Raw genomic sequence first — 12,812 nt, forward strand, 5'->3', positions numbered from 1 at the left:
AGGCTGTTACTTTCTTTGACACTGAAAGGCACCTTGGTTAGATTTCCAGATCCCGATCTTTCTGCTTTTTGCACAGAATTATTTAAGGTGATTTTTGTAGATTAACTTATGCAGTATATTCTGGAATTTACCAGTTTAGCTAAATTCCTGTGAGAAGTACCTCCCTGCAACATGGACAACAGAGTTGTTTTCTTTACTAGCTCATGATCTAACACCAAAATACTATGCTGAAAGGTTAATTCAAGCAATACTTGTTGTTTCAAGAAAGTTTTTTTTTTTCTTTTGGAAATGGCATCATTTGAAGGGACAGCATGGTAGTCTTATCATTTTTGGGCTTTAATATGATCTGGTAATGATGTTTATGATGAAAAAAGAATGATGTTAATGATACATTAAGTAACATTGTTTGAAGTACTACATATTCAATGAGGGAAGAGACTGTGCTTTATTTCTTTTTAAATCCTTCTGGCATCTAGCGTCATTTCTTGCTTGAAATAAATCTTCAAAAAAATATCTGATGCTTGGATTGCTGCTCTTCTCAGGCTGCTTGGTTCTTCTCCCTTTGTTCTTTCAGGAAGAAGAAGACATAGAAATGGCTGTGATCTACCTTCAAAGCTTACTCCGGGGTAGAGTCGTTCAGAACATGGTGTGTAGGTCCAACTACAGGCCCTGTGTTTCTCCTTTGAGAATGAGACTTTTAGAATGCATATGCGCTTGATTTGTTGGAATGAATTCCCTCTTGCGTCCTGCTACCCTGTTCAGCTGTCTTTTAATTCACCTATCCATCTCCTTCTAGTGCAGTTGTTTGTCCAGGTGGGTGACACAGTGTTAAGGAGTGGAAGGACGTGACTACTTCTTGCCACAGTTGTAAATAAGGCAGTGTGAAACTTATTTCATCCCTCGAATTACTTATTCAATGAAATTTCTCACCTGAATTTTGACTGTTAAAGAATTACAAATTAAATGGCTTCCCTAATTTTCCACTGACTCATAACAGTTATTTGAATTTGTGTAGTTAACAATACCTGCATTATAAATGACATAGCTCATAGTGATAACTCCCCTTTTAAACTTGTTTTAGTCATTTTTTTATTGCTCTGACCAAAAGACCAATCAAGAACTACATAGAGGAGGAAAGGTTTATTTGGGTCTCCTGGTTTTATAGGTCTCAGTCCATAGACAGCTGACTCTGTTGCTTTGGGCCCCAGGTAAGGCAGACCATCATGGCAGAAAACCGTGGAGGAAGAAAGCAGCTCAGGACATGAAACCAGGCAGCAGAGAGAGACAGAGAGAGACAGAGACAGAGAGACGGGGAGGAACAGAGACAGAGATGAGACAGAAAGAGAGAAAGAGAGCGAGCTCCCCTCATCATGGACAAAATATAAACCCCAAAGGCCCGCCCTAGGTGACCCACCTCCTCCAGCCACAACCTACCTGCCTACAGTTAACACCCAGTTAATCCCCATCAGGGCATTGATGCACTGATTAGGTTAAGGCTGTCATAACTCAATCATTTCATTCTGAACTTTCTTGCATTGTCTCACACATGAGCTTTTGGGGGACACCTAGTATCTAAACCATAAAAGAACCCCTATTATATTCTGACATTGTTGTATGTTTTGCTCTGTTTTTGTTTGTTTTTCTATCCGGAATCTCATTTTATAGGCAAGTAATCTGAGTTTGAGATCCGGTTAGTTCACTACCAGCCAGTTCAACTCTGGTCTTCCTGACTGTAAAGGCTTAGCCAGATTATTGTGCAGCTGGAGCAGACATGCTTTACCTTAAAAAAAAAAAAAAAGAAAGAAAGAAAGGCTGATTTAAATCTCTAGATAGTTTTACCCCTAAAGAACTTTGATCCATGGAGTAACTTCAGGAAAGCTGGATGAGGGAGTGCCCTTGCATTTCATCGGTATTCTTTACTCTCCCTTCAGTACTTCCCAGGAGGAGTGCTGCAGGTAAATTCAAACTGCAGCCTGTGTCTTACAAACCAGGGGCACATTTTTGGAAATGAAAACATGACCATGAAAAATGCTGCCCCCAGGTTTCTTAGGGAAGGAGCACCTGAAGGGGAAGGCTCTAGTTTCTTACTGTGACCCTATATTTGTCACCTTGTCTTGCCTTTCTCTGTTTGAGCCCCTGAAGCATTGAAAAGGGAACGAAATTCTAGCTCTGTGGGTCCCACCTGCCCAAAAGCCAGGAAAGAACTCTCTGCTCACAAGTGCCTCACATTTGTGAAGCTCCTAGTGCTGGGAAAAAAGGGATGGTAACCTGCCAGCCTGTCTTTGATTTGATTTGCCACAGATGTTTGAAGGGAAAGAAAAGCGACTGGAGTTGATCCAGGAACTGCGCACCAGCCACGCACTCCAAGAGGATGAGAAACTGGTAAAGAAAGCCGAGAAGCAAGTGACCCTGGCCTTACAACGGCAGAGAAACTTGCACGAGCACAAGGTTCTTCCTTTTCTTTCTTGTTTTCATTATTGCACAAGTGATATTTTAATAACAAGAAATGAAATGTTACAGAATATCCCCCAGCACTCTCTCAGCATTTTAAACAATGTTGTTGTAGTTCATAATTTGGGATTATACTCTCACTGAATTGAATATGGTATTTTTATCTTTATTTGCAAAAAAAAGAAAGAAAGAAAGAAAGGAAGAAAGAAAGAAAGGAAGAAAGAAAGAAAGAAAGAAAGAAAGAAAGAAAGAAAGAAAGAAAGAAAGAAAGAAAGAAAGGGAGAAAGGGGGAATGAGGATAAGGAGAGAGAAGATAAATTCCTAAAACAAAGAAAAATGCACTTTTTCAACTTAAAGATTTTTTTCTTTCCTAAATATTGGTAACTACTGTATTTCAGTGGGTGAGGACCAAGCAGAATAAATAATAAAAACAACATGAAAAAAGTGAGAAATGGGATTTTAAAATATCAGCACTTATTTTTGCATTTTGTAGCCATATACAGCACATGCCGGTTAAATATGTTACTACCTACTATGGTATTTGGTGACTTTCATCTGACCTGTCTCTCTGACACCTGACATAGCTAAGAACTGCAGCTCTAAACCAACAACTGTCAATTTTTTCTATTCTCTTCAGTGTTTGTCTATATACACATTTTTAAATGTCATTGACTTTAATATAGATGCACTTTAATTCCCTTTCCCACTTACCTCTGAATCAATCTGAAAATCAATTTGCAAAGTTTAGTGTGGTAAGACTAAAGTTTGTTGTAGGCCAAGTTAACTTGACCCACCTTAGTAATGTACATAACTCTTGTGCCATGTGGGAATTGAGCACAAATGGCAAACAATTTGGAAATGACCACAACTCTACTTCTTTTACATGACATTGGTGCCATAAATGGTTACTGAGCTTGGGAGAGCAGGTGAGGGGATTGGGAGGGAGGAAGTAAGAAAGTTACAAGCAGTGAGACCTCACAAAGGGACCAGAGAAAGACAAGGAGAATGTGGACACTGGAGCATCTGAATTGGGAGCTCCTTGGACCTAGAAATATCCAGACATGAGGGCACCAAATCCTGAGACTCTGGGTGGGAAAATGGCCTCTTGGCCCTTCATGGTTTTTGATAATGGTGGACTTCAGCAGAGGCAGCTAAGCCAATGGGCTTGTCAATTAATTTTCCCCACTTGGTGGATGTATACATGGCTGATGAAGTCAGCTGAGAGTGAAGGGAGGCATTCATGGGGACAGCTGTCACTTAGCCAAGGTCCACTTACAGTCAGCTATACTAGGGAGATATATACCACTGCTCTGCAGGGGCCCAAGGGAAGAGCACCTCACCTTTCCTCCTTCTCTTTCTGGAAAGCTGTCCAGAAAATACACAATTCCCAGTTATGTGATACATTACATGCTATAACCACAGCAGAATCACCTTCTTAAATATTTTTACTTAATTTCATATTAGATTGTCCTACCTGAGCATACTCCAATTTCTTGCTGAAGAAGGAAGCAGTCATGAACAGATGGCCATCTTAGGACCTTAATGGTTGCATCTGCCTCCAGATGAGGGAGCTTATGTTTCTTGGAGACACAGAATTTGTTTGTGACCTCTGGGCATTTGTTCAGTAGTTATGAATGAAATAATGAAATGTTCTAGTCATGCCTTTCCTCCACTCCCTCATACAGCTCAAATTTCAACTAAGTGAAGTTGAACTTTGAGGTTACAAGGTACATGTAGGCTAGGAGATGGGTGAGGATGGGAATGTTAGGGCCAACAGCTACTTTGGACTGACAGTCTCACCCATAGCCACATTGCCTTTGAGACCTGTGAGTATCCTTTCTCTCAAATACAAACCAGGAGGGGAGCTGAGCAGAGGGCAAACTGTAAACATGAAGGCAGCATATGACTGGAAGAGGAACATTTTCCCCTTTAACCTGAGGACCAGGGAGGGAGCAGGATGAAGTTACACAGGATGACTCATCTTAAACACTGTCTTCTCCGTGTGTCAAAATCAGGACCTGGTAAATAGGTAGTGTGGGCGCTCTGGCTTCCTCCTGGCCAGGAGCTCCATGATCCCTTGTTCTATCTCAGTGATCACATAGACATTCAGGCTTTTCCCTGGGCTGTTTCAAAGATGGTTGTTAATGGCTTTGAAGTTATTAAAAAGACTAAAAAGTACCAAAGTTTTCTACTTTCATCTTATCTGAGATCTTAAAACTCCTCAAACTTGTGTGAAAGGATCAGACATTTAAAAATTAAAAGGTATCAGGAGTGAATTTCTAGGAGATTCTATTTTGTTAAACTCCAGTTTTAATAAGAACTTTGACATTTCCCTTCATGTCTGAGAAGATATACTTGCCCTTTCAATCAAATTGAAAGGAAAAATACATTTTGTGTGGTTGTTAACAGAAATGTTTCCTAAATCCTCTTCATAATCCAAGGACTGTGATCCATCAGTGACTGACAGAACAATCTACTTTCTCTGTCTGAGTCTATAATAAGTTTTCATAGTAAGGATGCTTGGGATGGGGTCAATTGAGAGATAACATTCCTAATAGAAACCAACTGCCTTTGAACAGTGAATTGACTGTCAGAGTTCCGAGTAAACCAGCACTTCTGATAACCACATTCATAGTGGAATTTGTTGTATTATTATTTTTAAATAATAAAGTTGTATTATTACTTTTAAGGTGTCTCTGGTTGAAAATCATTTGGCCGGGCTTGAAGGAAGGGCTCTAGCTGACATGCTAGACTTCCTGTCCAAAGAGCTGGTGAGACTACAGGAAGAGAGGAGGATCCATGCCTTTGCCATGTTGGCAGAGCGTCAGCGGCGGATGCGAGAAGCCGAAGAGAGTGGTCGTCGCCAGGTGGAACAAAGGCGCCTGCGTGAGGAGGACCAGATATTTAAGGAGGCAAGTAGGGGAAGCCCAGGGCATGGAAATACCCTGGAAACAGCAAAGTTACACCAAAGCACTCCCATGACAAGAAATGGCATTGGGTTTTTGTTTTTCATTTTATTCAGCAAATATATACTGGGTTCCTGCGATATGCCAGGAACTGTGCAAAGACACTGTGGGGTATTTTGGAGGACAAAAGGCAGACAGAGTCCCTTTTCCCTGGAAGTTGAGAAACATAAAACATGCATATAAGTGTAGAATTAGAAAAATGCAGCAGTTCCACGAAGGAAGCAAATGGAGCCCAGTGACACATTGTAAAGAGGTTACTCTGCTTGTTGAATGGAGAAGAGGTGGGAGGAAGGACAGAGTAGGAATAGAGAGACTGGGAAGGAAGCTGTTGAAGTAGTGAAGCCTGAGGAAGAAACAGAAATCAAGTATGGTGCCTAGTTTAGAGCTTAAGCAACTGAAAGGTGATGGTCCTCTTTTCTGAGGTAGGTGAGTTGAGAGAATAAGTTTAGGGGTAGAATCAGGATTTCAATTTAAATTTGCTCAGGACAGCTGAATGGAGTTATTTTAATAGCTGCATATTTAAGATATAAAGAATCTTTAAATACAATCACACTTTTGCAGGTACATACACAAAAAAATTCACAAAAAATAACCCAGTGTGCACAATTAGCAAATACAAGGAGGAGCACACAAAGACACATACATAGCCATCTGTGTTTCTTTATTTACTCACACACTTACAAGCACAAATGTGTCCAGAAACTTACCTATTTATAAAGACACACAAGAACACTCAAGAACATATATCACTGTGAGAAGAGCACACACCTCTCTACTTTTTTACCATATAGGTGTGACTTGCTTCCTCTATGAGAGCAAGCTATTGTATATTTGCTCTGGGCCTTCTCTGACAATAGCATAGATTCCCATACCTACTAGACATTGAGCAAGTATATTTTGGTTACTTGGTCATTTGGTTGATACTATACTGAACTGTCACTGAGATACTCCTGTAGGGAAGGCCTAAGGGTTCAAAATTGGTGTCATATAGGTACATGTTCAGTATCACATACTCAGACTTGTGTTGCAGTGCCTGTCAAGAAACAGGTCCTGGGTTGTTACTGAGTCCTAGGCATTATCTCAATTCCAAAGAAATATCCAGACATGAAATAGAAAACTGCCCTGTCTCCAAAAAACTCACAATCCATTGAGGAGGCAGAATATATAACAAAACTCAGTATGTAGCAGTCGATGCTTATGATACTTCCTGTGTAAATACCTGTCAAACAGGCCAAAAGGCATTGCTTATTGTATTAGTCAGTTTTTCATCACTGACAAAATTTATTTCAGTATTTCATCAAAATACCTGACAAGAGCAACTTAGAGGAGGAAAAGTTTGGCTTACAGGTTCAGAGACTCAGTTCTTGATTGGCTGACCTCATTGCTCTGGGCTTGAGATGAGGCAGAACATCATGGTGGAAGGGCACAGTGGAGGAAAACTTCAGCTCATGGCAGCCAGGAAGCAAAAAGAGAGAGTAGGGAGTCAGGGACAAAATATAACCCCCAGCAGCACTCCCCTGGTTACCTACTTCCTCCAGTCATACCCCAAGAACTGACAATTGCCATCTAGTAATACATTCAAATTATTAATCCACCAGGTGGATTAATCCACTGATGAGGTTGCAGATCTTATAATCTAACTATTTCACTTCTGAACATTCCTGAATTAACACATAAGTTTTTTGGGGACTCCTCATAACCAAACCATACACTTATGGTTGCACGCTTAGGGAGTAAAATTACAAAGCATAGGAGGTGTTTACTAGGACAGTCATTGAAATGAAAAGGGTCTGCAGTCATGTCCTTCTGAGGTACTAGCTGTGACTACATCGACGCTGGCCTAACTCACCGTACTGTACCTATGTGTTCTCTGCACATTTTAAAATCTGTATTCCATTTCAAGATTTCAAGAAAATTTTAAAAAGAAGGAGTCCGAGAATGTTGGGATAGTTCAGTAAGTTCTTCAGAGACACAAGATCCTCCCATCTTTCTGTTATTCGCCCCCTAAGTTATGGCCCATGTAGCAATTTAAGGTGACTACCTATGTACCAGCATTATGTCCCCATGAAATAAGAAAGAAAAAAAGAAGATAGAACTTTCCCTTTAAGAACTGTTTTTGGAAGTTACACACATAACTTCTGCATATATTGTCTTAGTTAGAATTTTATCATATGGCCATGTCCAGTTCCTATGAATGTTAGGAAATGAAGTCTTTATTCTAGGTACCTGATTACCCAGCTGAAATCCAGAGGTTCTGTTATTTAAGAGGAAAAACAGAAAGGATAAAGGGAAATGTGCTAGCCTCTACTACAGTTAGGTAGGTAGGTTGGCCATGTCACGCTGTTGATAAAGACAAAGGCAGAAACCAAACCAGGGTTATTGAGCTGAAGCCTATGATCTTCCTGTGGTGCTATATTACCCACCCACAAGTAAGAGACATATTTCTTAATGGATAGGGGCTGCCCAGAATCAGTCAGTTGGTGAATGAGAAACAGAAGGAACTATTGACTTAATGAATGAAATACATGTGCTAGAAAACCATCAACCAATGTTTGTCTATTTTTTTGGTCTTTTTAAAATAATAGCTATTATTAGTAAGTAGGTGTACTTTTGCTCTTTGCAGGTGGTTAAAGTTCATCAAAGTACTGTATCCTCATATCTGGAAGACATAATACTGAGTACTGAAGAGAATACTGCAGAAGAACAGGCCAGAAAAGAAATTGAGAAGATGGCTGAGGAAATCAATGACATTGCTTATGAAATGGAAAACCGGTATGCACCAAGAGATTATAGAACGGACAGTCCATTTGCTGGTACTCATGTAATTTTTCAGGAGCTTAAGATTTCGCCACCGAGGAGAAACAAATATATAATTTGTGCTTCGATGTCTACTGTTTTATCATCATGATTCTTTATAAGTCAACATGACTATACCACTGTATGGTGGGAGCATTGGAATTGAATTCTCAGTTACCCTCTGTGATCTGGGTTATTTTCATACTATGTACTTTTAGAATACTCAGAAGCATGAAAACAATGAGGACATGTGTTTGTGCAACATTATTTGGATTTGATCCCAAGGTTTTGGGCTTCTATGTGTAATCTGTAGTTCTAACATTCCCGTCCTACCAGGCCAATAAATGAAGGACAGGGTCAAATCCAGATTTTCCATGGAATTAAGCTCATTAGGAATGTGGTATTTTAGATCATTCAGTCAAGGAAAAGGTCATGACAGAATTTAGGCAGTGGAGTTGTTCATACATGCAAGGAAGATCTAAGTGCCATTAGCTCAAGTGAAAAACAAAGGAAACAGTTTAACTTTTTTTTTTCTTTTTCAGTCGAACATATCTTCAGTCAGAGGAGATTGTTGCCGAGTTGGTTTATAGTTTTTTGATTCCAGAGGTGCAAAAAGAGTTTGTCAAAGAAAAAGGTAAACTGATACAAATGCTTCACTTTAGGATTTTTTAAAATGATGTAAATTATTTTCAAAATCCTAGAGATTTAGAACTTAACAGAGATGCAGGGAAATTCTGAAGATGCACTGTTTTCTTGTTTCAGAACTCGATAAATTATTTTCCTGTTGTCTGACTGTAGAGTTTAGTCACTTGTCGTAGAGACGGGATGCAGTTCTAACAAGCTTGACAGAGTATCAAGACCCAGCTTTCTTTAAAAGGAGGTTCCTAGTTCCAAGAATTCTATGGCTCAAACTGTGACGGCCTTTTGTAGTAGGGAAATATAAACTATGGGTATTAAAAACTGGGGGTGCCCAAAAGGTCTGTGTCTATTCTGCTACTCTGCCTGAGTCACAGATACTATATTTCCTCTGGACCTGTACCTAAGTATAAAGGTCCCCAATTTATCATATTCAAAAGTGGCATATTTTGGGGCTGGGGTTGTGGCTCTGTGGTAGAGTGCTTGCCTAGCATGTGTGAGGCACTGGGTTTGATTCTCAGCACCACATAAAAATAAATAAATAAAATAAAGGTACTGTGTCCAACTACAGCTAAAAAAAGAAAAAAAAGAAAAAGATTCTTCCAGAACTATGAGACTATTGGTGAGATGCCTGATCCTAGAGGGAGGGCTGCAATCAGGACAAGACCAATATTCAGGTGAAATAGCAATGCAGAAGCTTTTGGGATTATGTAGGGAACTTCTGGACAGATTTAAAGCAGAAAACTGCAATATTTGATTGCTTAATCAATGATAGAGAAAATGGTAGAGGTCTAACACATCAGGACAAAGAGTCACCATATTTTCATTCTTACAAGGTTGTTGTGTAATTTTAAAAGCAGTCCTTTCTAGTGATAAGCACTCAGTGTTTCCAGTGTGGCTTTATTACTAGCAGCACTGCAACCAGTATATGTTATATGTTTCCTGGCCATGCTTCTGAGAGTCAATTCCTAGTGGTACAACTACTGGGAAATAGGGTATGTACATTTTACCTTTTGATAGATTCTACATACTGTCCCACAAAAGGAGTGTTCTAATTTCTACTCCCAGCAACAGTTATGATAGCGCCATATCTATCTTCATAGTGTATGAAGTTTAATTTTCAGACCAAGTAATGTGTTTTTCTGTATCATCTTACATTCATTATAAAAGGGACCTTATGTTTTCTAGATCCTTAAGAAAATATATAACTCCTTTCTACTTCACCCAGGTCCAAAGTGAGATCAGCCTGCTTCAGAGCCATTCTACTTGGAGGAATTCAAGGACACAGGGAAATAGTGGGTTTAATATTTACTAGTTTGAGATCCCCTCCTACACCTCCTCCTAGGGATGAGGGAAAGATCTGGAGGAGGAACTTGAATGGAGGAAATCCTGTGGGCAAGTTGCCCAAGTCCTTAGTCTCTTCCCTTTATGTTTATGTCAAATTGAAAAAAAGCCATATGGATAGTGAGTGTACACTAGGAACCTGTTTCTTCTTTCAAATAAGAGAGTATATATGCTCCTTACCAAATATGTTATTTATTATGTATACTCTTTACCAAAAGTCAAGGTGCTATTATATAAAGGCCATGTTGAGATATTTCACTTTTTAAAAAGCTGATAAAATTAGAAAGACCTTAAAGAGATATGTATATAGATGTAAAATAACAGTAACTGTGACATTTTAAATGCATGCTAAGTTGCAAAAAGCAGTGCATTAAGCATTTGAAAATGTACATTATCTCAATTTCTTGCAACAGCTATGAAGGTATTCTGATTTTTCATGTGTTTGGAAACACATGACTTGCAGAGTTGAATCATGGTCTGTATGGCTCCAAAGAACCCACTTCTTTGGCCATACTACTGTGAATTATAGTAAAAGTGCTGAATGAATTATCCTGTATAAAGTAGCTGATACCTAAATAGCAAAAAATCCACAGTACTTCTTACTGTCCTGTGCTAGCAGTATGACTTTGGATAAGTAACTAATCTGTCTGTGTCTATGTTTCTTCTGAAAAATGAGGATATTGATAATATTCTGTTTTATGGTTGTGGGAGAATTAAATGACTACTCATATGTCAATTGCTTAAAATAGTGCCTAGCAAAAAGTAAGGAAAAAGGCTAACTGCTAACATCATTGTCATTAACATCAACACCTCTGACTTTTCCAAAGGCCTAGGTGCTTAGCATTATCTATACTAAGCCCTGATTACAAATATTCTTAGAATTTGAAGCTGGGACCACCTTCTATAGTCATGAGCCCAGATATTTATCATTAATAAGCAAAACTCCACATAGGAATTAAGGTTCAAAGAGAAGTGTGAGACAAGAGTCTCATTAAGACTGATAAATCACTTATAAGGTTTGAAGAAAAGAAAATGTAATTCAAATGAAGTGCTTCAATGTTTTTTGTGGGAAATGACAAAAAAGGTCTTACCTAATCAGAACAGACTTCCTGGGGGAGCTGGAACTTGAGCTGGGTTTTGCAGAACGTTAGGGTTTGGAGTGCAGTCTTTCCAAGTGAGAAAAGCTATGGAGGTGTGACATGGAGGCAAGTCTGCAGGGGAGGAAATGACAACTGAATTGAAGAATGTGAATAGAGGGAACAGCAACAAATAAGGGATGGGTTTGCTTTACCTTTTACTTAGGAAGATGTTCTTCTAAAACCAGAGAGCAGAGTGTTGTTAGTAAGCCCAATCAGCCCTAAGTCAGAAAATATGTGATTCACAAAATGATCATTTTTGTTACTACTCTCTTGAAAACATTTGGGAATGGTTTCATTCAGACTTTCAGAGAAAAAATTCTTCTGTCCCTTTTGCACAGTGAGGAATGCACAGCGAAAACATATTCTTGCAGCCCATCAGATCATCCATCAACACACAGAAGCCATGGTCCAGCGGAAATTTGTTGAGCGACCAAAAGATGAGGTCTCAAATGCTGACAAGTCACCTGAGGAGGGAACACAAAATAAGAACAGCAGCTAAGGTGAGTTTGAGTTTTCCATTTAGCAGAAGCAGAGGAGGAGCATCATTCAGCATTGTGTTGTGCTCTAACAAGCACAGTGTGAATAGATTGTCCATTGTTTAAGAAAATAAAGAGCTTCCGTTTAAATTGGCACATTTCATCTAGGTCATGGTACCTACTGGCTAAAATGATTACTGTTGTTATGACAGAATTTGTACTCTTGCAATCTAAAAAACAAGTCTTTAAATTCTTTTGTGGGTTCTTTTAACATGTAACTATATTTTATCACAAATAAAGTTACAGAACATGTAAGGGTTTTTTTTTAAAGCTTCTTCTGATAGAGAGGGGTGTGCTGTGCCCTAATGCACCATGCTAACTGTAAGTACAGCACAAGGCATGGAGCCTGCCCAGTTCAGCCACTTGCAGTGTCTGCCAGGGGTTGGAATGAGTCTCAATTAAACATTCATACTCCCAAGACTAACTCAGGCCTCATTCGGTTGAGTCTACACAGCAGAATATAAGAAAGGAAACAGCTTCCAGCAGGGCCACATCAGACACTTCTCCTCCTGTAGCTCCCGCCATACCCACACACCTCTGTTTTATTTATATTTTATTAACATACCTATTTTATTTAGTCCCCAGGTTACGAGCTCAGGTACAAGAAAAAAGAGATTCAGGTTGTGGGGACAGGAACTGCCTTAGCTTATAAGCTTCATGAGGGTGAGGGTGGTCGAGGGGCAGACTCAAAAGTCAATTGAAGAACAAAAAGAGTCAAGTGATATTTTCAAGTGAATGTCCATTAAAATAGAAGGATATTTGGAATAAGTCTGAGTGTGTGCTTATTTACATGGTTACTAAATAAAATATAACAAGTACACAGGCACATCTCTGTTTTTGTCATGGAGGCTCCATGTTCAAGGTAATTGCTTTGTTCATCTTGACTACCTAAAAATTTTTTCTTTGTTTTGAATATTTGTAAGGTTTTTAAAAGTTAGTGCCCG

At 39.2% G+C, this 12,812-nt stretch overlaps 1 protein-coding gene across 1 annotated transcript in view; it reads left to right on the forward strand.

Annotated features, from left to right (window-relative positions):
• The window catches only part of Cfap91 (cilia and flagella associated protein 91), a 45,584-nt gene extending 33,753 nt beyond the window's left edge, over positions 1 to 11,831 (forward strand). Inside the window, exons 12-17 of the mRNA XM_026395626.2 lie at positions 575 to 646; positions 2,302 to 2,448; positions 5,142 to 5,363; positions 8,041 to 8,189; positions 8,756 to 8,847; positions 11,671 to 11,831. Of these exons, the coding sequence (XP_026251411.2) occupies positions 575 to 646; positions 2,302 to 2,448; positions 5,142 to 5,363; positions 8,041 to 8,189; positions 8,756 to 8,847; positions 11,671 to 11,831 (843 nt within the window). The remainder of the gene's footprint in view (positions 1 to 574; positions 647 to 2,301; positions 2,449 to 5,141; positions 5,364 to 8,040; positions 8,190 to 8,755; positions 8,848 to 11,670) is intronic.
• Positions 11,832 to 12,812: the final 981 nt, after the last annotated feature.

This window comes from Urocitellus parryii, chromosome 2, assembly GCF_045843805.1.
Source record: "Urocitellus parryii isolate mUroPar1 chromosome 2, mUroPar1.hap1, whole genome shotgun sequence".
Taxonomy (NCBI): Eukaryota; Metazoa; Chordata; class Mammalia; order Rodentia; family Sciuridae; genus Urocitellus; species Urocitellus parryii.